This window comes from Octopus sinensis, linkage group LG1, assembly GCF_006345805.1.
Source record: "Octopus sinensis linkage group LG1, ASM634580v1, whole genome shotgun sequence".
Classification (NCBI taxonomy): Eukaryota; Metazoa; Mollusca; class Cephalopoda; order Octopoda; family Octopodidae; genus Octopus; species Octopus sinensis.
The window spans coordinates 99,966,321-99,993,934 of NC_042997.1; the positions used below are offsets into that span (position 1 = coordinate 99,966,321).

General features: G+C 36.4%; 1 protein-coding gene across 2 annotated transcripts in view; it reads right to left on the bottom strand.

The window, feature by feature from the left end:
- The window catches only part of LOC115214762 (CDP-diacylglycerol--glycerol-3-phosphate 3-phosphatidyltransferase, mitochondrial), a 307,311-nt gene extending 282,267 nt beyond the window's left edge, over positions 1 to 25,044 (bottom strand). The window contains exon 1 of one of the 2 annotated variants that reach the window (XM_029783799.2): positions 24,872 to 25,044. Coding sequence is in view for 1 of the 2 variants with exons in the window: in XM_029783790.2 (XP_029639650.1) it covers positions 24,872 to 24,987 (116 nt within the window). In the remaining variant the exon portion in view is untranslated. The remainder of the gene's footprint in view (positions 1 to 24,871) is intronic. The other variant, XM_029783790.2, reaches the window with a different exon arrangement.
- Positions 25,045 to 27,614: the final 2,570 nt, after the last annotated feature.

Genomic DNA, 27,614 nt, shown 5'->3' on the forward strand with positions numbered 1-27,614 from the left:
ATTTAGCACCATTAAGGCGGTGAGCTGGCAGAATCATTAGCATGCTGGGTGAAATGTTTAGCAGCATTTCATCTATCTTCATGTTCTGAGTTTAAACTCTGCCAGTCGACTTTGCCTTTTATTCTTTCAGGCTTGATAAAATAAGTACCAGTTGAGTACTGGGGGTTGATATAACTGACTTACCCCATTCCCCAAAATTGCTGGCCTTGTGCCAAAATTTGAAATCAATATTTAGCGCCACTTTTCTATACTGAAAGTCAATTCTACTAATGTTAACTTTGCCTTTCATTCCTTTGGAGTACAAAAAAATAAGTAACAGGTATATACTAAGTTCACTTCAATCAACTCCACACTTCCCATCACAAATTTGTGTCTTTGTATTAAAGTAATAGATTAATGTTCTAAGAGATCTAGTGAAACTGAGAGAATCAGTAACCAGGTTCTGGATGTATAATTATTACAAAATAATTAAAATAAAATTGAATATAACAATATGTGTTGTTAATTACTGCAATGACACTTTTACCATGATACAATTGTTTTTAGGCCCAAAACATCTGAGATAAAATTTCTTGCTTAATGAGTGCAACTCAACAATATTACAAGGATTAGCAAAAAATGAAACAGACTAGATGCTTTACTACACAATACAGCTTTGTTCTAGTCTATTTTCTGTTCTAATTGTCTTTGCTTTGGAGTCCCCCAGGAAGACAACCAAAGACTGGATATTTGTCTTCACCCAAGGAAATCTAAGACCAAGTGGTTCCACTTCTTCACATAGTGGAAAGAGAACACTCCTTAAGACTCAGCAAGAATAACTGCATCACAATCCAGGTTAGTAATCCTAGCTGCACCAATGACTGCTCTACAACTCAATCTAGCCACCATCTAGCCAAGTATCTGGACCTCATTAAGAAACAAAGGGAAAAAAAATTTTAATCCATCTTATAAAGCACAGGTGGTAAGAAGCTTGCTTCCCAGCCACATGATTCAGGGTTCAGTCCCACTGTGTGGCACCTTGGGCAATTGTCTTCTGCTATAGCCTTGAAACGACCAAAGCTTTGTGAGTGGATTTGGTAGACAGAAACGGAAAGAAATCTGTCATGTGTGTGTGTGTGTGTTTGTGTGTGTGTGTGTGTGTGTGAGAGAGAGAGGAGAGAGAGAGAGAGAGAGAGAGAGAGAGAGTGTGTGTGTGTGTGTGTGTGTGTGTGTGTGTGTGTGTGTATTTATGTGTATGTGTTTTTGTGTCTGTGTTTGTCTCCCACCACTAGAATAAGTACCAGGCTTAAAAAATAAGTACTGGTTCAATTCATTCGACTAAAAATTCAATGCAATGCCCCCAGCATGGCCACAGTCTAATGACTGAAACAAGTAAGAGATAAAAGATAAGGAAATTTCTAAATTTAACACTATATACCAAATAAGTAAACTTGACTAAGAGCTTTGCATGCGATTGTTTTTGCCAAACAGTTTAGATGAAATCATAAATTGCTGAAACTGCACACTAAAATGCTACAAATCTTCACCTAGGACACATCAAGAACATTAGGATGGTATGTGAATTAAACCATGGACAGAAAAGATGCTGCCTTATAAATTTAGCCAGCTTGACTATGTTTCAATTGTAAATTCATTTTTAAAATTTAAATTCTAAACTGCTAATATTTTTCTTTAATTAAAGACCTATACAGATTCCTTAATGCCACTAAGACCTATACAGATTCCTTAATGTAATGTCTTGAAGACCTTTCAAAAGTTTAAAGAGCATTGTAGATAAAAGTTCTAAAAAACGTAAAATAATTTCTTCCTGTTTGTTTGAAAAATTAACTGTATAACCTTAATAATTATTGGAATTTGCCCTCACAGTAATACAAAAACCATTCTTTAAAATATTAAATCTTTAAAGAAGAACAATGTTAGAGCATGTGCATATATTTATGTGTGTATACACACACACACACACACACACACACACACACACAGAGCAGCAGCAGCATTTTACATCCGTTGCTTTCTACGCCGGCGTAGGTTGGGGGTATGTATGTATGTACACATACATGTACATATGCAGACACTAAGACCACTGGAGTGCAATCTTAGTATTTAACCTGGTCTTCACTTGTCAAATCTCTCGTTATCTTCACCTTTTAATTCTTGATTATGGTATTTCCATTTTTGGCATACATCCCATCTAAAATGGCAGATGGAAAAAGGACATTGCCATCTGTGTAATTCATTACCTACCAGTGTCAAGCAGTAGATCTTTATAAAGACAAACACATTGATAACTATGGTTTCTTTGCCCTTGCCCTTCATCCAGTCACAGCTCTTTCACTCTTTCCTTTACCACTTCATTTCCCTTTTGCTCTTTCCTCTTCCTATTGTCCTTCATTCAGGCTTGCTTCTCCTTGCTGGCCACCCCAACAATGCAATTATATTTTCAGCTTAACCAATACTTTTAAAGCTGTTTATCTGCTGAAGAGCATATATATATATAAAAAAAAGAAGAAACAAACAGTATATAAATATTTGCAAAAAGTGACTAAATATTAGACAAGACATTTCCAACTTTACACAAGACCTTAGTAAAATATGAATCAAGAACAGAGAAATTGGCACACTGACTGTTCGGAAAGGATATACCCCTGTCCTAAAGTTGACAGTAATAGCTATTTTATAAGTAGTTGGAAGAAAACAATATGTGTTCAGAAGCGAAATTACAATTGTATTTATGCATTATTACTCCACCAAAGAATGTCACCATCATGATAAGTATTGCAACGATGAAAATGACATTGATAATGCTGTTGTTGTTGTTGATGATGATGATGATGATGATGATAATGATGAAGTCGAGGAGGAGGGGGAGAGGGAGAAGAGAGGAGGAGAGGAAGAAGGGGGGATGGAGGAGGGGAAGGGGAGGAAGGAGAAGTGGAAGAGGAGGAAGGAGAAGAGAAGGGGAGGAAGGAGAGAAGGGAAGAGGAGGAAGTGGAGGAGGTGGAAGAAGTGGAGGGGGGGGCGAAAAAGAGGGGAAGAGGGGGAGAGAAGGAGGAGGAGGAAGAAGGGGAAAGAAGATGAGGAAGAAGATGAGGAAGAAGATGAGGAGGAGGAAGAATAATCCTTTCAACTATAGGCAAAGGCTTGAAATTTTGGGGGAGGAGACTAGACAGTTACATCAACTTCAGTACTCAACTGGTACTTATTTCGATTAAATAAGTACCAGTTACACACTGGGATCGATGTAATCGACTTAATCCGTTTGTTTGTACTTGTTTGTCCTCTCTGTGTTTAGCCCCTTGTGGGTAGTAAAGAAATAGGTACTTATTTCATTTACCTCAAAAGATGAAAGGTAAAGTCAACATGGCAGCATTTGAACTCAGAATGTTAAGTCAGAAGAAATGCTGCAGAGCATTCTGTTTGCCAAACTAATGATTCTGCCAAGAATTTCACCCAGCGTGCTAACGATTCTGCCTTGGAAAAAATAAGAGGGATTGGCTGATGAAAGGAACACTAAAAAAAAGAAACTAAGAGCACTATAGTGGTAGCGCAAGACCAAGCTTTGGCCATGAACTGGAGGAATGAGCAAGTGTCTCCGCTGTGCTGCATCTGCAACAGAGTGGATGAAACCATTGCCCATATCATGAACGGATGCCCTAGACTTGCCCCAAGCCACTACAAGTTGTGGCAACTCAATCAGGTAGTGAAAGTGCTACACTGGAAACTCTGCAAAAAGTAGGAGTAGAGAGAAGAAAGACATGGTATGAGCACAAACCACAGAGAGTGGTGAAGACAGAAACTAGCAAAATTCTCTGGGATTTCCCAATCCAAACAGATCAGGTGCAAGAGCAAAACAGACCAAACCTAGTGGTGGTGGACAAGATGCACCACATATGCTATATAGTTGATGTTGCATACCTCTTTGGCCCACAAAATGTCAAGAAAGAAGGCAAAAAGATAGATAAATACAACCCTCTTAAGTTGCCTGGCTATGGAAAGTGAAGATAGTGCCAATTATTGTTGGGTTCTTGAGAACAGTATCAGAAGGCATCAAGAGGAATATAAAGTAAATTGAAGTAGAGTTCCCAGTAGAACTGTTACAAAAGGTTTGCCTCCTTGGCATAGCGAGAATAATCAGGGAAGTACTAGATAGCCAAAAAGAATGAATAACATGATACCGTAGGCTGCAGGTAGTAAGCCTGCAATGCATGCAAGACTCCAGGAGCTCCAACAAAACCTGTGATAAAGAGAAACAATAATAATAATAATCCTTTCTACTATAGGCACAAGGCCTGGAATTTTGGGGGAGGTGGGTAAGTCAATTACATCGACCCCCAGCACTTGACTGGTACTTAATTTATCGACCCCGAAAGGCAAAGTTGACCTCAGGAAAATTTTTACTCAGAATGTAGTAGCAGACGAAATGCCACTAAGCATTTCGTCCAACATGCTAACAATTCTACTAGCTCACCACCTTAAATAACAACAGCAGCAGCCGTCCAAGAATTTGGACCTGGAGATCTCTATTTCCAGTGACTTCGAGGGCCACCTCCCAGTGGTGTCGGGCGTCAACGAAGATGACCAAAGTTTTTTTTTTCCAAGGTCTGGAGTCTCCCACCCCTAAGCCCTAGACCATCACCTAATCACCCTTACCCATCTTGTTGCTTAACAACAACAACAGCAGCAACAAAGGCAACAACAACAATAATAATAATCCCTAAATATTGTTATTAAAATGGATCAAGAATACAATAGATCATCAAAACTGCTCACCCAAATGCACACTGTACAATGATTTAGATGAGAGCATAGATTACATTGTATTGTATTGAAATGTCCACAGTTAGCTTCAAATAAATATATAGAGTGTAAGCATAATAAGATTGCTGCCAATTCAATAGATACTTCAAACATGAACAGTGAAGAATGATCCTGTGATGTAGACCCAGCCATGTGATTTCTTGGCAAAAAAAAACATGTCCATAAGCAAGGTCACAAGCAGGTCAAGGTCAAAGTAAACATGATGGGTGTTACTCTTAGATTTTGCCACAAAACATAATATGAAATTGTGAGTGTGGCTGAATCATAGGAAGTCAGGTAATCACTTCTTTATATGACACACCAGCATCCACAATGGAGCCTCTACATAGTCACTTGGCTTACTAGAAATAGCAACCAAAATTTCCTCAATCCATACCCTACCATCTTGAGAAAGGAAAGACTATATTGGATAATATAGTTTTACATAAAATTGTTGAAGTGCTAATTCTGGTATTTCAGGATCTACTAGGATTAGAAGGTTCAAATTTTTTATTAGTTATCAAGCTAAACCAAATAATATTTTTTCCTTAAAAACTAAGTTGGTTTTCTTTTTTTTCTTTTTATCACAAGTTATTTGGATAAATTAAGTAAACAATAACCCAGTTCTACTCTAGATGCCATATGTTGGGCAAAATATGCAGGTTTATAAAAAACAAAACCAGTGACACAAAAAAAAACTCCAAATCTTCATGTGCTACTTCCTACTTCAACAGTCTATGAATTGTGATGCCTCTTTCCCATTTTTTTTCCACCAATTTCAAAAACCCTGTCAAGGGCATAGGAATTAATGTTCCACTTTTAAGCAGAAAGAATGGAAGGCATATAGCTGTAAAACCATTTTCTCCAGTAAAAAAAATAAAAGTAATCCCACCTATGTAAATATAGAAGAATGTGTGTCTGTAAAAAGTAAAATGACCTTGGAACTTATGCCATATCATCCTATATTTCTTTATACCCATTTCCAACCGGCTACAAACACATTATAATATATCATTATGTCCTTTTCCAGAAATGTCATTGCCTTAGGTGTCATAGTCACTTATAATTTTCATCATGGAAAAGTGTGACAACCACTTTTCCATGCTTCTACAAGTCAGATAAGATTTTGTTAAGGCAGAAAAATTTCTCTACACAGATGCACTTCCAGTTGTCAATATTCACCTGTTTCCAAGCAAATTAGTATTTGCCCCAGTCTATTGAACAATAAACACCCTGGTCATGCTTTTGAAGATTGCAAACAAATGATACCACTTGTATGAATGGTAATGCTTCATCTAAAATCAATATGCACGCACAACAAAGCAAGAGGGAGAAATACTTACCCATGCACACATTTACACACATATATATTCTTTTACTCTTTTATTCTTTTATTCTTTTACATGTTTCAGCCATTTGACTGCAGCCATGCTGGAGCACTGTCTTAAAGAGTTTTAGTCAAAGAAATCGACCCCAGGACTTATTCTTTGTAAGCCTAGTACTTATTCTATCGCTCTTTTGCTGAACCACTAAGTTACGGAGACGTAAACACACCAAGCGGTGGGTGGGTAGTGGGGACAAACTCAGACACACACACACATAAATATATATACATACATTCACACACACATATATAAATATATATATATATGTGTGTATATATATATATATATATAATATATATATATATGTGTGTATATATATATATATATATATATATATATATATATATATATATATACAATACACACACAATGGGATTCTTTCAGTTTCCATCTACCAAATTCACTCACAAGGCTTTGATGAGGCCGAGGGTATAGTAGAAGACACCTGCCCAGTGTGCCATGCAGTGGGACTGAACTCAGAACCATGTGGTTGGGAAGCAAGCTGCTTACCACACAGCAATGTGTGTGTGTGTGTGTGTGTGTGTGTGTGTGTACTGATGTCACATAAAAAGCACACAGTTCACTCTGTAATGTAGTTGGGATTAGGAAGGACATCCAGCCATAAAAACCATGTCAAAACAGACCATTGCTGGTGTTGGTGTCACATAAAAAGCATTCACTCCACTCTGTAAGATGGTTGGCATTAGGAAGGGCATCCAGCCATAGAAACCAGCCATAGAAACCAAGCCAAAAACAGACAATGAAGCCTTATTTTTCTGTTTCAAAAAAATTAAACAATATCAGTATGCCACACCTTCTCATTTCTATATCTGGCTGAATATTTTATTGCAATTTAAAATCAATTAATTAACAATGATATAACAGATTTAGAGCTATGTTATCATTTTAACAATATAAATATTTCACAACCCCAAGGGACTTTTAACTCTTTAGCATATAAACTGGCCCAAAAAGTCTACCTATTTTATGCTCAAACCAATCAGATCCAGCCTCATGTCATTCTAAAACAAACAATCACATCATTGAAATATTGAAGCTACAAGACAATGCATGATTAATTGAATATAATGTGAACAAAGCATTATACAGGCACAGGCAAATCTGTGTGGTAAAAAGCTTGCTTCCCAACCACATGGTTCCAGGTTCAGTCCCACAATGTGACACCTTGAGCAAGTGTCTTCTACTATAGCCTTGGGCCAACCAAAGCCTCATGAGTGGATTTAGTAGACAGAAACTGAAAGAAGCCAATGGGACAGTTCACAAGAGCTGGCCAGGCAGAAGCCTGCACCAGACCTCTGTGACAGTTTGGGCAGGATTTTTACAGTTAGATGCCCTTCCTAACACCAACCACTCAGCCAAGTGGATTTAGTGCTTTTTATGCAGCACAAGCACAGGCGAAGCCAGTTTTGGCAAGGTGTTTGGATGCCTTTTCAAACACCAACTGCTTTACAGTGTTTATTGGGTGCTTTTAAGTGGCACCTGCACTGACAAGGTCACCAAGTACTTGCAAGATAAAATGTGTGTGTGTGTGTGTGTGTGTGTGTGTATCTTTGTGACTGTGTTTGTCACCCCCATGACCACTTGACAACTGGTGTTGGTGTGTTTACGTCCCTATAACAGTTCAGCAAAAGAGCCCAATAGGATAAGTACTAGGCTTTAAAAAAAAGTCCCAGGGTCAATTTGTTTGACTAAAACCCTCAAGGTGGTGCTCCAGCATGGCCACAATCAAATGACTGAAACAAGTAAAAGAATAAAAGAATATCTGACAGAATAATCTGAATGCTTAGCTCCAGTTTGAAAAGCTAATCAAAGCACACGCATCCTAACACAAGGAGAGACAGCTTTAATCAATCACACCTTTGAAATATATTTTATTGAACACAAAATCATGAATGGTTGAGCAAAATTAGCTTTTTATATAAACCAGAAAAACCTGCTCAAATTGAAACAAAATGTAACCAACACAAAACAACTTATGCATTCTTAACCCTTTAGCATTTATACCGGCCATATTCAGCACAAATTTTTTACATGTTTTATGTTCAGAGTGGTCAGATGTGGCATGTCACACACCTACCCTACAATGAATGAATGAATGAATTCCAATATTCTAAATCCGGGTTTGTCCCCATTAACAGAGGCAGCCAGATCTACCTCACTCTTACAGCAACCACTCTCACACCATCTCGCCAAGTTTTGAGCATCCTCCCTCCTCAAGTCAACCCTCCCAATCTACTCCTCCACTTGTCCCCTCCACGTTTTCTTTGGTTAACCTCACTTTCATGATTCATTCACTTTAAACTCAAGCAATCTCCTCAGAACATGATCCTCATCCCTCCTCAATATATGTCCATACCACCTCACTCCGTTCGTACTTGCCAGCTGTTCCACTAATTCCTCCAACCCCAGCATCCCCATCAAGTCTTCAGCCCCACTTTTATCCAATAGTTTCACACCATACATTGCTCTCTCTCGGTCCTTCTCAAAATTGCCACTTCACTTTCCCTCAGACACCATGTCACACTCCCATACAGCATTGCAGATCTCACGCAACTCCATAAAAATATATATGCAGGAGTGGCTGTGTACTAAGAAGCTTGCTTCTAGAAACGACTGGGTCCAGGTTCAGTCCTACTGTGTGGCACCTTGGGCAAGTGCCTTCTACTATAGCCTCAGGCCAACTAAAGCCTTGTAGGTGGATTTGGGAGGTGGAAGCTGAAAGAAGCCCATCGTGTGTGTGTGTGTGTGTGTGTGTTAGTGTTTGTCCCCACCACTGCTTGACAACTGGTGTTAATGTGTTTACATACCCGTAAATGAGTGGTTCAGCAAAAGGCTTAAAAAATAATTAAAAAAAGCACTGGGGTCAATTCATTCAACTAAGATCCTTTAAGGTGGTGCTCCAACATGGCCACAGTCTAATGACTGAAACAAGAGAATATAAAAGTCACATCATTGAAATCTCAAAGCTACTCTTTTCTACTCTAGGTACAAGGTCCAAAATTTTGGGGGAGGGGGCCTGTCAATTAGATCAACTTCAGTACACAACTGGTACTTAATTTATCGACTATGAAAGGATGAAAGGCAAAGTCGACCTCAGCAGAATTTGAACTCAGAACGTAAAGACAGACGAAATACTGCTAAGCATTTTGCCCGGTGTGCTAACGTTTCTGCCAGCTCACCACCTTATTAATTAAAAATGTTAATAAATATAGATTAGATTTGACAAAATAATCTGAATGCTAAAGGGTTAAAGAGTTGTTAAAAACCAGTTGTAGAATGCTAATAGGTTGTTCTTGGTGAAATTTATTTATCATATTATCCATCACAATCATTAAATCAGAGGTATGTAAGGCATGTTTGTAGAAAACACTCAAGCAAATAGTACACATCTTGATGGAAAGTGTTCTTCTTACCCATGATGCAACAAAAAAAAACATTAAGGAATTCAAACAAAATAGAACCAGTCAAGCTATTAAGCATCCACTCTGATACAACTTGGTGAAAATGAATGTTAAACTGGTGATGATGATAATGATGATGGTGGTGGTGGTGGTGGTGGTAGCTAATGGTTGTGATACTGAAGTTGGTGGCAGAGATGGTAGCTATGCCTGTGGTGGGGTGGGGTGGGGGAGAAGAGGACTCTTGTCAGTGGTAGTAGTAATAATGATGATGATGGTAGTGGTTGAAATGATAATGATGACAGTTGTGGTAGTAGCAATGACAGTGGTGGCAGTGGTGGTGGTGGGAGGAAGGGAGGGAGGGGATTGTAATAATGATGGTAGCGGTTGCAGCCATTTCCACTTGGGTTATCTATGTAAATAGGAAAGCAAGTAAAAATTCTTAAATATTGTATGAAGAATATTATCAAGAGAATTAATGTTGAAATTTATTTAGTTTAAGAGAATATTATTTTTATGTAATTCCAAATGAGTTAGCATAGCAAAATAATTTTACAAGTCTACAAAAATGTTTTCCACATGTTAATCAGAAAATCAGCTAAGTAGCATTTAACAGCTGGCATTGGAAGAGTAGAACGGACCCATAAATTAATTAGACACTACAAAACAAGAAGATTGTATTTTGAATGATGGGTTATGAAACTGGATTTGGTAGCTGCCTATTATGTTGTCTTTTGAAAGGCACTAAACTGTAATTGCTGCAATATCATACAGAAGTGGAAAATACCCATCTTCTACAACACCAGGTCACATACATGTGCCAAGAAAAAGAAAAACAAGCAAATGCAACAGTAGATATCCAATTTGATCATGACATGTCTCAATGAATTACTGTTACTACACACAGTAAGACAAGTTCATTGTAGTTTCTCTTGGAAATTTCACAGTGTCTGCATGATCTTGGATCTTCTGATCACTGCACAATGTAGCATTGATCTTCCAATCAATTATTACATCTCCCTTTGTATTGAAATATTACACAATAGCTACAATTTTACATACTCTATGGTCAGATCCTTGATAAGTCCATGATCATTCATAGCACCAAATATGCTTTACTTATGATTTGCCTGAGCTTACCCAAATGAGAACACAAGAGACAAGGCATATCACCCCACAGTTCATCCAACTGCACCAAATCTTGTGAGATATCCACTCCAAAAGGATTCACAAGATGTGCTGCTGCTGTACAGACCCAAACCACAACTTACAACATCTGAAATTAATAACCTGGCAAGAGATATTGATTTAATAATGTAACTTCAATAAGAAGACCATCCAAGATAGTAAAATACTCTGTTATGATGTTCTATATCTATAAGCTACCATACATATACAACTACATTCAGATTTCTTGCTAAACTCATCTCAACAAACTTTAGAGAATACTCAAATCTATTCAGAAGGTTTTGTAAGCAGCAGTCCTGCAAATAATGCTGCTAAATTTACTGCAGAATCTTATTGCAATCTACATACAGCAAAAAAATCTCCTGCAAGATTTCCCTTTCCAATCTCACTCTCCTCACTTACCAATGGTACACAGACACCAAATATAGCATACTCTGTATGTGGACAAAAAAATGGAACTAGCATGGTTGGAATGCTTTTGATCATAGATTTGCTAGATCATAGATTTGCTAGATCTGGACTAAACAACGACAACTTCTTTGACCACAAAAGTTCAACAAAGCAACAAGACCAGAAGAGTTCTAAACCATCTACAAATCAGTATGTTCATGATTTGGGCCTGTTTCTTGGGGTAGTTACTATAGATCTGGAAGCAGGTAAAAAAATGAAAATCATCTCTTTGAACAAATTAATATCTGTAACATTAGCAAATAAGCAGGCCTGCTACTCTCACTTTTAATATCTTAAAATATATAAGACAGCAAGCTGGCAGAATTGTTAACACATTAGGCAAAATGCTTAACAGTATTTCATCCATCTTCATGTTCTGAGTTCAAATTCCGCCAAGGTTGACTTTGCCTTTAATCCTTTTAGGGTCAATAAAATAAGTACCAGTTGAGCACTGGGGTCGATGTAATCAACTTGCCCCCTTCCCCAAAAATTGCTGGCCTTGGGTCAAAATTTGGAATCATTATTTTAAAAGACATGTTAATAATCAGAAACAATCACTTTTTAAAAATCTTTTGCTCCTCCAAGTAATCTCCAATACAATTTTCACAGAGTCAAATTAATTAGAGAGCTTCTATCTGACATCACACCTCAGTGATTATTTACCCTTGAAAGCTTTGTGATAACAAAGTCAATATCTTGCATTTTATTGTCTCTCTAAAATAATGATCTTCTGGTTATCAATTCTGCCTCTAAGCTCCACCACTAACATCTTGATTAAATAGACACCTCCTGCACCCATATTCTGTTGAGGTTCTTACACAATCAACTTCGTCTATCTCAGGCAATGGGATATTACCTGGGATAGACCACCTAAGATACCTCAGCATTCATCATCATCATCATCATCATCGTTTAGCGTCCGTTTTCCATGCTAGCATGGGTTGGACGGAAGCATGTGTTGGAAAGTCCAAAGTAAGTATTATCTCTCATCAAATTAGCAACATTAAACAAAGATACAGCACAGAGCTTTAGCCATTTGCCTGTACAAAACATTTTCATAAGTTTATTATAAATGCCCGTGCTTGTTTTCAAACTATAAGTTAGTCCCTGTTTCTCATGTTCTGAGTAATATAGAGCTTTCCTTTCATAAGTCCAAACTTACTCTAGTGGTTGAGAAAAATTGGGAATGTGTATCATATGAAGGAATACTGAAAAGTTCCTGTCTTTGGGTAAAAGAAAATACAGGAGGCTCAATTAATTATTATTTTATTCAACATATTCTCCTCTCAAATTATCACAATGGTCCTTCAGTTTTTCTAAGCCCTGTAAAAGACTTTTCGCAATACCCTTAAAGCCAGGAACATTTCAGCACCTGTTCATATATGAAGCTAGGGATGTTAGGGAAATATGTCCTGTATCTCATATATGATATACACAACGGGTAAAGGGTTAAAAGGCTTTGGGAATTAACCCTTCAGTATTCACATTATTCTGAGATTTTGATGAGGTGACTGTTAATTTTTAAAATGATATTGTAGGGTTGGTGTGAGAGGCTGGATCTGGTCAGTTTGAACATAAAACAGGTTGAATATTTTGGTTGGATATGGCAGGTTTAAATGCTAAAGGATTAAAGAAATATAGTTTGTAAGATGCATTGTAAAATAAAATTAAATGTATTTGAGAAGGCCACAGCAATGCACATTGAAAATAAAACAGCAAAGTCAAAATATAAATACAAAACAAAGATTTATATTTGTATTTCAATATTTTGGCTTTACAAAGCTCTCATCTCTTGATAACAGCTTTTTAAAGCTAAGCTCTGATCTGAATGTGGGGTATTGAGGAATGATTGTGATATGCACAGATTGGAAGTGTTGCTGAAAGTGGACCTTAATTTTTAAATATACTTACATTACATTTTGTTGAATCATTTTCAAAATCACCAATGAATATAATTTATTGCAAAAAAGCCCACCAAGTAAATTATATTGTCTCCCAGACATGGCTGTGTGGGAAAGAAACTTGCTTCCCAACCATATGGTCTTGGGGAACACCTTGGGCAAGTGTATTCTACTATAGCCTCAGGCCAACCAAAGCCTTGTGAGTAGATTTGGTAGACAGAAACTGAAAGAAGTTTGTCGTGTGTGTGTGTGTGTGTGTCTTTTGTGTTGTGTTTGTTCCCCACCACTGACTAACAATCAGTGTTGATTTGTTTACATCCCCAAAACTTATCGGTTTGACAAAAACAGACCAATAGAATAAATCGAAGGCTTTAAAAAAAATTAAATACTGGACTCAATTTGTTTGACGGAACCCTTCAAAACAATACCCCAACATAGCTGCAGTCCAATGACTGAAACAGGTAAAAGATAAAAGATATGTGAGCTAAATAAAAATTAACAAATTGATTCATTGGTAAATGAACCTTAAAAGCTAATGAGCCACACAGCAGTTGAAAAAGGTAAGTGTATATTACAGTAAGAACCAGAATTTACCCAAATTTCCTATATTTCAAACATTTATACTTTATTTCAAAATTTATATTGAATGGTTAATAAAATTCCAATATTTCTATGCTTGAAACATTTGAATAACTCAAGAATTAAAATAAAGAATGAAATAATAACAAAACATTTTATATATGGGACAGTCATAAAGATGTAAGGTAGCTAGCATATTTGAGAGACAGTTATAACACTATTCAAAAATGTAAGCCATTCTTCCTTTGGTAATCAACTATATTAACTGAGACAGAAAGAGATTTATATATATATATATATATATATATATATATATATATAAATAAATAGATAAATAGAAAGATAGATAGACAGACATACAGATACTAGCTTAAAAGCCACACTCCATATGGCCTTTTGAGCTAACTCCTGTGGAGGGCTAATTAGGCCGGTGGCCCAAAACTAACAAGAGCTAAATAGCATGACTATAATATGTCTATAATGACTATATGCCCCAGTGGTGTTTGATTAGGGGTTAAGGACGGATGAGAATTAATTCTGTAATGCAATCATTCTATTGTTCCAGTCCCAAGTTGAATTCCAACTGTTGGCCAATTTGTCCAAAAGTTCTTGACGTAAAATTAACAAATTGAATGTCATTTATTTCCCCCCTTGATCTCTAACCCCATCTGACAAATGCCAACCATGATGGCATGAATCAGTCAAGCTTTACCTGCTAGAAATAGCAACCTAAATGCTTTTAAATCAGATCCCAATACTGGACTGTATAAGATACAACACTACACATCGATGCAAACTTATAAGTTTGATTAACTCAACACATATCATCAATATCATCAAATTAACCTTTTCAAAAATATAATAGGTCTCTCTCACATATATAATACTATAAATATTATCCATGCAATTAGACGGCAAGCTGGCATAATCTTTAATACTTGTCCATCTTTATGTTCTGATTTCAAATTCCGCCGAGGTCGACTTTGCCTCTCATCCTTTTGGGGTCGATAAAATAAGTCCCAGTTGAACACTGGGGTCGATGTAACCGAACATGCTGGCCTTGTGCAAAAATTTCAAATCAATATTATCCATGCAATTAAGAAAAATGTTTTTCAGAATAGTTTAAAGAACTAAGGGAGATAACTCTGTTGAAAAAATTTCAAAAATGCTTCGTGAAGAAAAGCTAAGGGAAATAACTCTTCCATATAACTAGAGATTTCAAAATTTGGCACAAGGCCAGCAATTTCGGGAGAAGAGGTAAGTTGATTGCATATAAATATAGACTTGAAAATATATTATTCTCTTTATTCACCAAAGATTGCCCCTGCATAGCATCTTAGACAAGTGTATTTTACTACTTTCTACGGATTGTTACTGAAAATTGTGTAGATAGGAATTATACTCACACCTATGTCTCATGCTGAGCCTCTTTATGTCAACTTGGCTTTTCAATAGAAAGAAATCGATAAAATATGTACTAAACTGATATCAGTATTGATGATTGACTAAAAAGCCTACAAGACACTCCAATGGCTGGAATCAGTGGGAAAAGTAAATTCATACATTAAGTAATTGACTGAACGAAATTCTAAATACTCACCCTTCAAATAGTAAAATGATGAAATATTTGAAAGGCAACAGAGTGATATAAAAGCATGGAATATAATTATATTCTCCTAAGTTGAAATTCAAGAAATACTAGTTACGTACTGGAATCAATTCAATCAACTGTGCCTGTGGCTTCATAACAACACAAAAAATTCCTTATAAAAATTTTTTTTATACCAACTACCTGAAACTGCCTCTGATTCTATAATACAAACATTGTTTTAATATGATCTAAATTAAAACTTCCCACCAAAATTCCATGTTAATCTATGTTCCTAACACCAGCTTAATAATGACAGTTACTTTACTAAATTTTTAATTATTTATGAAATTAATCAAAATAGAGGCAGTTTATGGGCTAGGTTGTCCACAATGTAAATGTTCTGACTTTAACCTGGAAGATTTATGCTATGTAGATGCCACAGAAAAGCGTTCATGCAGTACCATGTAAAAACACCCAGTACACTCTGTCAAGTAGTTGGCATTAAGAAGAGCATCCAGCCATAGAAACCATGCCAAATCAGAATGGAACCTGGTGCTGCTCACTACCTTGCCAGCTCTGGTCAAACCGTCCAACCCATACCAGAATGAACAATGGACAGTAAATAATGATGATGATGATGATGTAGATACACATATTGATCACATCTAATGAGCATAAAAGTTTATAGATATCTCTACAGAAAATAAATCATGAAAAACTGTTGTGTAAATAAAGCTCCTACTTTATACCACTGTTAAAAGAAGCAAATTTCTTTTTAACTGTTACAATATTAGTTTTCTTTTTGATAAGTTTTTTTTTATCAATGATATTAACACTTTAATTCTTAAAACTGTAATTATTTGTGTATAATAAGCACTTGTGTATAATGTGCATCCCTCGTTATGGGCAATGAAATTCTACAAAACAAAAATTATCCCTCATGTATGATACTGATCATTTCTTAGTTTCATTTCATGCTGTCATACATGGAGATCATGGTGACAAGCCATGATCCAATACATGGAAAAAGAAAGTTTTTTTAGTCAGATATATTATAATTGCAGAGCAAAATAGTGAATGAAATCATGTTTGCATCCTAAGTGATACAAAATGCAAATTTGAATATAACCTGTGACCTTTGTCAGTAAAGACTATAAATGTGCATCTGCTGTGAAGTCAAAATTGTAGAAATCACTTACTCTTTTACTTGTTTCAGTCATTTGACTGTGGCCATGCTGGAGCACTGCCTTTTAGTCGAACAAATCGACCCCAGGACTTATTCTTTGAAAGCCTAGTACTTATTCTATCTGTCTCTTTTGCCGAACCGCTAAGTTATGGGGGACGTAAAGCGATGTTGGGGGGACAAACACAGACACACAAACATATACATGCACACATACATATATACATATATATGACGGTCTTCTTTCAGTTTCCATCTATTAAATCCACTCACAAGGCTTTGGTCAGCCTGAAGCTATAGTAGAAGACACTTGCCCAAGGTGCCACGCAGTGGGACTGAACCTGGAACAATGTGGTTGGTAAGCAAGCTACTTACCACACAGCCACTCCTTCATCATATTTCAATAAGTTTATACTTAATTTTAATCATCAGTCTGTACAGTGATGAACAAATGATACAATAAATGGAAAATAAATAAATAAACTGACAACAGCCTATGAAGAAGACAGGTTTGAAATAGCAGTCATTTGAAAGGTACAAATCAGTGACTTCCAACTTATGGGTCAAGAAGACAAAAAAAACGAAATCTTTTACTTTAAGGACTGTAACACATATACACACCAAGTAAAAATTTTGATATATTTCCCCAAACAAAGTATCAAGTTTTAAATTAATCTTTTTGGAAAATTATTTCTTTATATACCCTTTAGCATACAGATTACTCAGTCAAATGTAATACTTATTCATTCACTTTGTTTTAAATGAATCATTCATCATCTCATATTCTCAAAATTTCAATGATCTGACTGTTTATTTCTAGAATGACATTGCAAGCTAGGTGTAAGAGGCCAAACAGAATATTTGGGCCAGATATGACTGGTTTAAATGCTAAAAGGTAAAATATTAGAACAGGGTCAAGGGATATTATTGATTTACCAGAATGAGTCATAATCATAAAAGGTAGGAAACTACAGGCGTAAATGAATATGTAAGCTTATATCGTCATCATCATTATCATTTAACATGCATTTTCCATGTTGTCATAGGTTAGACAGTTTGACAGGATCTGGTGAGCCAAAGGATTATGCCAAGCTACTTGTGAGCTTTGGTAGGGTTTCTACGGCTGGATGCCCTTCCTAACACCAGCCACTTTACAGAGTGTACTGGGTGCTTTTTACAAGGCACTAGTACCAGTGAGGTCACCAAGTAACTCACAAGACCCTTCAATTTAGGATGGGGTATAATATTGAGGGAAGTGGCTTTAGGCCAGGTAATGAGAGGTAAAAGTATGATACAGAGACAGAAACAGGCGTTTTGCTGAGGAGGAGATATATAAGGCTACCACAATTGGAATGGAGAGAACATGGTGGATGATATGTCAGGGCATACCCTCAAGTAGTTTCAAGAAGGTGAATATAAAAGAAGCAGAGATGGATGGATAGATTATAATAATAATAATAATAATAATAATAATAATAATAATAATAATAATAATAATAATAATAGGGAGTATAACTCCAAACTTACAGGGAAGAATTCAATTTAGTATTAAATCAAATTTCACCATATAAATATATAATATATAAATTAGAGAAAAACCACTATTATGCAATTCAAACAATGATAGACATAAACCAAATTATAAATAAAAATAAAATATATTTTTTAAAAACATAGCTAGATCACAAAAAGTACAAAAATGAATAAACAATATATAATAAGTAAAAAAAACTTATATATTGTTTATTCATTTTTGTACTTTTTGTAATCTAGCTATGTTTTTAAAAAATATATTTTATTTATGATTTATGATTTGGTTTATGTCTATCATTGTTTGAATTGCATAATAGTGGATTTTCTCTAATTTATATTATATATATATACAAAGAGACAGACAGACAGATAAATACAGTACCACTATAAAATTAGGCCTACATATATTAGTTTCTGTCTACTAAATCCACTCAGAAGGCTTTGGCCAGCTCAGGGCTATTTCAGAGACATCTGCCCGAAGTGCCACACAATGGAACTGAACCAGGGACCAAGTGTTTGGGAAGTAAGCTTCTTACCACACAGCCACATCTGATATGCAAAAAAAAAATACAAAAAAATTAGATGGTCAGAGCTGGCTATTCCATTGCTGTTTCTACCATGACAAATATCACATAGAAGTTCCCTTGTTGGTTCACATATTAGTGGCATGCAGCATAGAATATATGTTGTTTGCTGTTTACCTTCAAGTCAGGCCTGATTGTTTGTCATAATAGAAATAGCAACAAAATAGCCAGTTAATCACACCCTTCTGAATTAGTAAAAGAAAGAAGGATATGCTAATTAATATAATCTAACTGACATCTAAAATGATGAATGATCAAGAAAGGAAGGCCTTTGATCATAAGTCTGCTAAGAGTTGATCTGGGTTAAACATCAATAACAACACAACTTCATGACATTTATTCTACCAAGGATCTCCCTAAAAATCAACACCAATTCCTAAGTGCCAAAGGGACAATCCTTTAAGTCAATAAATACTTGGGATCCAAGAAAATTGGAATTTTGTGGTTCAGAGTGGACCCGCTGTTCTTGAGGAGACCTATTGAGTCAAGTACATCAACACCAACATCAAAATAAAAATCAAATGGTAATTGTAGTTAAGATACCCATGCCGGTGACACGTAAAAAGCACCGTCCAAACGTGGCAGATGCCAGCGCCGCTTGACTGGCATCCGTGTCGGTGACACGTAAAAGTACCAACCGATAATGGCCATTTACCAGCCTGCTTTGGCCCGAGCCGGTGGCACGTAAAAAGCACCCACTACACTCACAGAGTGGTTGGCATTAGGAAGGGCATCCAGCTGTAGAAACACTGCCAGATCAGACTGGAGCCTGGTGCAGCCTCCTGTCTTCCCAGATCTTGGTCGAACCGTCCAACCCATGCTAGCATGGAAAACAGACATTAAACAATGATGATAATGAGAGAGAGAGAGAGAGAGAGAGAGAGAGAGAGAGAAAGACAGATAGGCAAACAGACAGACAGACAGACATAGATAGATAGATAGTGGTATTTCATGTCTTTCTGTTCTGAGTTCAAATTTTGCCAAGGTCAACTTTGCCTTTCATCCTTTCAGGATCAATAAATTAAGTACCATTTGCGTACTGGGGTCAATCTAATCGACTGGCCCCCTCCCCCAAAATTTTGGGCTTTGTACCTAGAGTAGAAAAGATTCTTGTAACATCTCTATATATATAAACAGCAAAATGTCTGTGTGCATGTCCTTTATACAAATCCACAATTTTTCAGTTAGAGGGCTCGCACTTTCTATGGTCATTCAAAACCGTCCAAGGGTGATCATGCACATCTTTACATTTCGCCAGTCACCCAACAAAGCCATTAAAAAATCAATAGAAGTGACTTTTTTGTGAATTTTCTATCCAAAACCCAATCAAAATGCTCGAAACTTGATACGCCAATTGAATGCCAGCTAGCTGTATGTGATTGGTTGGAGATTTGGACAGTAATCACGTGTATGTGCACATGCACGCAGCTGTATATGCATGCACTAATACTATGACCTGGCATTGTCAGATCATAGTGCTAGTTTCGATATGTTTTGGGTTGGTACAATACTCATTTTCAAGTATATAACAGAAATCTAGGAAGACTTAAAGTTTTTGAAGACCTAGAATAAATATATGTACCAAACTGAGTTGTTAGGTCTTTTGATTTGAAAATAGAGAATGGAGACATTAAATCCTAAAGGATAAATCACCAAGACAAGTACAAATTTCAAAGTGAAATCACTGTGTAACAAAATTTTTTTTCTTTTTTTTAGTCTTTGGTTAGTAAGTATTATTTCTTATTTGCTTCTATCCCTTCAAACTTTGTTTTTGTCACCTGGGCATCAATGTTTTTGAAACTGACCTATTTTTCATTACACTTCAGATTCAGTGCTGAGTTGTTGAAGCAGAAATATTGTTATAGCAAATATTCTGCTCAATACCACAGATTTGCTTGTCAGTTGCTTGACCATAACAACTTGAGTATGTCCCTTAGTGGTTAACAATATATGCATCTCTGAGGAGCAATTGGGGAGCATCATAGCCATGTGTTGAGAAGGATTCTTTGGGATTTGAATAAATGTAACAAAAGCAAAGTCTGAAGGACATATTTAGACAATTTTCATACTTTCTAGGGCTAAGCAAATAGGAAATAACAGTTGCCACCCAAAGACAAAAATCATGCCACAGTGTTATCAAAGTAATGTAATTTTTGTTGCTGAAGATGCCAAGATTAGCACAACAGTTGAGCCATTTTTATGTACATAGTTGAGACTGGTTTTAGATATGCAAATATAGTTTTAACAAAGTAGAGAAACAGATCCTGGCAAATGTGTGTCCAACACATTCTTCTAATTAAAAATGTCAACTAATTCAATAACAACATGTTTATCTAAATGTATTTAATATTACCTATATCATCAGGCTATGAAATGACAGAATCATTAGCATGCCAGACAAAATGCTTGGTGGCATTTCTCCCGTTTTTATGTTGAGTTTGAATTCTGCCAAGGCTGACTTTTCCTTTCATCCCTTTGTGGGTCAATGAAATAAGTACCAGTTCAGCAATGGGGTCGATGTAATTGACTTCTACCCTCCCCCAAAATCGCTGGCCTTGTGCCAAAATTTGAACTCATTATTACCTATACTATTTAGGAAGGTTTTTCTCTCAATATAATAAATATTTTTATCACAATCATTAATGTAAATATTCAGATGGCAAGCTGGCAGAATCTTTATCATACTGCACAAAATGTTTTGTGGCATTTCTTCCAGTCTTACATTCCAAGTTCAAATTCCATCAAGGCCAACTTTGCCTGTCCTCATTTCAAGGTCAATAGAATAGGTACCTGTTGAGCACAGGGGTTTGATGTAATTGAAAAGCCTCTTCCCTCAAAATTTCAGGCCTTGTGCCTATATTAGACAGGATTATTAATTCTTTTATTTGTTTCAGTCATTTGACTGCGCTAATGTTGGAGCACCGCCTTTGGGGGGGGGAGGCTTTGATAAAATATTTATTTGTCGATAAATCTGTTTTCAACAAAAACAAAAGCATATCGATATTTCATAGTCCTCATCCAACAGAAGAAATAAAAGAAAGAAAACCCTTTTTTTCTTTAATATGAAGATTTCAAAGTTCTTGAAAAGGGTATGAGATTGTGTGGTATTTCATCTTTCACACCAGCAAGTCCGATGTTTAATTACGGTTGAAACAGGTATCCATGGGGTCAGTTTCATGAAAGATAAGAGAATATTGTATTGTTAAATTGGATACATTTGATGTTGTTTAGCTCGATGCTGGCCCTGTCTTTACAAACATTTGTCTCAAACTATATTACCTTAAGCCCTTTTTCTTAACACGGCAGAGTGTTATTTGAGTGATTTGGTTACTATTTCTAGCTGATAGAACGACCACGTGTAGAAGCTCTATGTTCTCTATACATTACTTGTGTCATCGACCTCGATAATTGAAAAAATTTAAGGAAGGGAGATAATTCTAAACAAATTGCTGGCGAAATTTGAAAAACATGCCCTGCGCTATTGATAAATAAATTAAAATTTAAGAAATGAACAGAAGTATAACTCTGTGTAAAACACATATACAAAGATCGGCATCTACAATTTTAAATCAATATAAAGGAAGGGTACAGATGGGAACAACACACATAGAAATGAGCACATTAGTAACTGAAATTTAGAGGTGAAAAGGTTCATATTCTTAGAAACAAGGAGACAAACTAAAGAATTGGTAACCATGAACAAAAAACTTGCAGAGTTCACTGATAGTAGATCGCGAAAATTATTGAAAGCATAACGCTACGTATAACGCATTAACTTGTATCTTAAAAATTACCTATAATACAAAATCTTCTCAACAAAACACTGATGGTAGCTTGTAACTAAAATACTTTTTCTTTCATAAACAGTGATTTCGCTTACGACGAAGTACTGCCCTTCTCACAGAAACATGGGGATTCTGAATTTAAAACTGACTTGTGGATAAGTGGACACTAAAGTCTAGTATATTCCTAAAGAGCAGCTTTCCCCCAACCTTTTTACCACAGTAGACCGGTCTCATGCGAGACAATTTTTCCACAGGCGTATTACAAACCACAAAGTTCGGGGCTAATGCCGTTTCGCACCTCTCCTTGAGAAATGCATTTTTTTGAAAAAAGTTTTTCGGATTCCCACGTGTTAGATGTCGGAGAATACGAATATGCAAAGAAAATTTTTTTTTATTTCACCCCACATCCCTCATTTAAAATTTAGAACATTTTCGAAATTTTTTCCCCAATGTTTTAGATGACGGAGATTCCGAATATGCAAGAAACCACGTTTTCAAAATTTTAAATTCAATAAGCATATAGATATATATATAAAGATATAGATATGAATGTCTTCCTAAAAACAACAGTAACACCATCTTCCATAGGACCGCCACATTTGGTTGACAAATATATTTTATAAATAAACGGACAGGGATAAACAGACAGATACATAAATAAATGGATGAAAAAGTTCAAAATTTAAAATTGGAGGAGGGGTGAAATTTGAGCCCCTTTTTTAACTTTATAACATTTATTTCTTTACTACCCACAAGGGGCTAAACATAGAGGGGACAAACAAGAACAGTCAACGGAATTAAGTCGATTACATCGACCCCAGTGCGTAACTGGTACTTAATTTATCGACCCCGAAAGGATGAAAGGCAAAGTCGACCTCGGCGGAATTTGAACCCAGAACACGTGACAGCAGACAAAATACGGCTACGCATTTCGCCCGACGTGCTAACGATTCTGCCAGCTCGCCGCCTTTATACATTAATTATTAAACATTGCTTGTTTCTCATAAAATAGTGTATATTATTTAATTTACATTAAATTATTATTTACGATTATTTAAGGCAAACACAAGTAAAACGCAAATTCTTTTCACTTTAATGTTTTTGTGTGTATTTAATTTTGATTTGCATATGCTCGTCAATTCGCTACGATCTCTTTAAAATAAACAAAATCAAAAATTCTAATGGGGGAGGCGGGGGTGAAATTTAAAAAAATTTTTTTTTTTTTTTTGCATAATCGTAATCTCCGACACCTAAAACGTAGGAATCCGAAAAAAGATCGCCAAAACTTTTTTTTTTTTAATGCATTTTTCAAGGAGAGGTGCGAAACTGCATTAGCCCATTTCTTATATAATACATATATAATGCAAAACATTCGGCAGACTGCGATAGTCACGAAAACAGAAATAAAATTTTAAAATTTATTCTTTCTATGCGTCCCGGTGAGTGGATGCACCAGCTCTACTACAACATTCAACATGTGAAAGGAAATACGTTATTTTACACCTGATCATACAACCGTATTCATGTGTGCATCTATATCTACGCACAGACAGATAAATAGATTACAAAAATTACTCTGTAAGAATATATTACAGTAAATATTTTCGATGATCTGTGATATGTAAAAAAAAATCTTTGATCGTAAATAACAACATCAACTAGGTTACGTAAGTTTCTCCCTCTCTTGCATGCATGTATGCACGTATTTACGTCACCTGTCAGCTGTATAGACCAGAGTATCAGGTGTTTTTATACACCTCTGATCACAATGCACTTTCAATTCTTTTTCCTTTTCTTTTAATTGCGCTCTTTTTTTCTATCTTGGCTCAAGATCGTCGAACTAAATCGTCTTCCCATCATCGTAGAAGCCTTCCGAGTAGCTTTTTCCGATCTCTTGGATACCACTCGGCAACTGCATAGGTTGTCTGTGAACCTTGTGACATGTCCTGCCCAAAGGAGCTTGTGCTTTCGGTATTCTGCAATCATATCGTTCACTCCGCTCTATTCTCGAATTACTTACTTTCGGATATGCTCTTGCAATAATATCCCTAACATAGATCTTTCCATGGCCCCTTGCGTCGTAGTCAATCATGTTCTTCCCCCTTTGTAGTAGCCTACGTCTCGTATATGTATAAATATGCATAGGGTTTGTAAACATGTGGTTGTTGAGTTGGTGTGTTCATATATGTAGCTTCGTGTGTCTGCATTTATGTTCTGTGTGACCATGTCGTTTTAGTGTTTAAGAGTGTGCACGTGTGTGTGTAGTTATTTTTTATATATGCACCTATGTATAAACAAATTTATGCCACTAAATGCCCTTGTGAAGGACATGAAAGTCACATTTAATTTTTTTTTTTCTCTCTCTGTTTTATTAAATTTCCCCTAAAATAGGGAGCCATCGCGTCTACCGAAAAAGAAGCCTTTATTTTTTCGCTTTATAATTGTTTACAAACGTAAGTAGATCGACAGAACTTACCGATGTGGCATCATGTACACTAAGAAAGCTAATCGTTGTATTGACCATCTGAATCGTCGTAAGTTAGGTAACCTCACCAGATTCCGAGAGACGAAAATCCTGCACATGGAAGACATTATTGTGTTGTTGCTAAAACGGTTGTTGTAACAACATGAGTTTCATTTCCGGTCTTACATCGGTTAGTTTTGTCTAACTGATTACCATGGTAATGCAATCATTAGAAATATAAACAAGACCAGCTGACAAATTCAATTTAACTTTTCGACTGATCGTGATTGCAGATCGTGCGAGCTAATGAAGAAGGGCTTCTATGATGTATTTGCTAGAATTGGCAGCCAAATCTCTCTCAAACCACACTACAGCAGGCATGGGCTATCTTTTTCTTCAAACGGGCCGTATGAGACATAGGTATCATCAGGCGGGCAGCGCTACTAAAAATATTCAAGGTAATTTTTCGTTAGATGTGTCATTCAGAAAGCCCCGCGAGCCACTGCTTGCCTTTTACTGCTCTACAGTCTATAAAGAGTGGGGAACTATATGGCAATGGATATTTTAGTCTTAGATACAGTGTCTGAGAAAAAAGGGGAAAGGTTACAGACGAACACCAACCATGGGCCTCAAGGATTAAAGCTAACCTGGTGTCAAATAACAACAATAGACTAAATACATTGACTATATTCAGTTTTGTCTCAAGCAGATAAGTGTTCACATCTCAACAGAGTCAAAACTGTTTTTATTTATGCAGGATTCAATATAATTAAGACAATAACGTGCAGTATTTAATCAACTATATATCCATATCCTACAAAAGTTAATTTTGTGTCAAGCTGTAAGTTTTGTTTTGACTCATGGTTCTGAGTTCAAATATGGCATCACATTTCATCCTGACTGGTTGGCTGGCTTCATGCTCTTGTTTGATGTGGGGCAGGGGTCATCCCAGATTAGTGGTCCCAGAGGCATCATTATGCGTAGAGCTGACCAGATCCACCAGTGCTCTCCATCGCTGTTGGTCCTATGCCAGACCCCCTGCATCCACCAAGGTGACATCAAGCCTCTGGAGGTCTTCCCCAATTATATCTAGCCATCTGGTGCGAAGCCTGTCACAAGGCTCCTTCAGGCCCACAACTTCTGCATCAAATGAGAGTAAAGTATTGGTAGGATGATCTAGCAGGAGACAGAGGACATGTTCCCACGACATTTCATCCCAACAGACAAAAAAAATCAAATAATTATCTGGCAGAAATACATAGTGGTATTTCTTTACATACTGAGTTCAAATTCAATTACGGTTAACTTTTCCTTTCATCCTTTCAGGGTTGATGAAATAAGATATCTATCAAGTACTGAGGTTCAGTGTGATCGTTTTGCTCCTTCCCCTCCAAATTGGTGGCCTTGTGCCCAAATCAGAAAGAATTCTTTACCTAAGTAGGCAAGGTTGCTTCCTAACAATCATGTGGTCTACGGTTCATTCCCACTGCTTGGCACCTTGGGTAAGTGTCTTCTACTATAGCACCAGGCCAACCAAAGTAGATTTGATAGACAGAACTTGAGAAAAAGCCCATTATATATATATATGTACATATGTATGTGTGTGTTATGTTTGCCCCACCACCACCACAGCCTGAAAATTGGTGTTGGTTTGTGTATATCCCTATGACTTAGAAGATCAACAAAAGAGACAGATAGAATAAGTACCAAGCTTTTTAAAAACATAAGTGCTGAGGTCAATTTTTTCAGTGAAACCCTTCAAGGTAGTGCCCCAGTATGGTAGCAGTCCAATAACTGAAACAATCAAAAATAAAAAAATAAAAATAATACAGTCAATAGTTTTTCATCTTTCAGCAATTAACTTAATGATGGAGAAAAAATTTTTTATTTGCATTAAATGGTTTTGAAAAATATAATGCTGTACTCTTCCTCCTCGGCAGCTTGATCTAAAACAGTGGGAGGCTCCTAGTCTGGTGTTGATATAGTCTCTCAACAGGCTGCTATTGAGTGTCCCTTCCTTGGGTAATATTTTCATTGTCAGAAGGTAAAGGTGAACTGGTTTCCTCAGTGGGCAGGACCAGCTGAAGGTACCAGCATCTAAGTCCCCTGGAGTGTCACATGCCTGGTGGGTACAACAGCTTGTATTTGGGATCAAAATAACAAGGGGGACATGACTATACATGCATACATACATACATACATACATACACACGTACATACATACATACCTGCTGCTGATGAGGCACGAAACATGCCAAAATCATGTGATACAGCAGTTCTGCTACCTGTGCTGGATAGTTCTCATCAGCTACCAATATCTCTGCTTTTATGCACTAAACATCTGTATTGTCTGTATGAGAGGCTTTCCCCAGATGGATACCACAGTATTACAGTGCCATTATAATACATCCCCATTGCTGAAAATGTATGAAAATAGCAACAATACCTGTGAAAATTGGAACACTTACCCCAAAACATAGAAAAAACACAATGACTGGCCTAAATTATAACCATGACACGCTGAAAAGTAAGTAGTGACCTAATAATAGCTAGACTAAAATACTTAGCTATTTGGATAATAAATGTACCAAAACTATCAACTGAAAATACAGTGGATAACATAAGAAATACATATTTCTTTCAAATGAACAGTAACTATATTATTGGCAATGTAAACACATGTGCATATACATATAAATATTATATACTTCCAGTCCTTCCATGCCTGTTTCTTTACCCTAATGGCCCTGTCAAC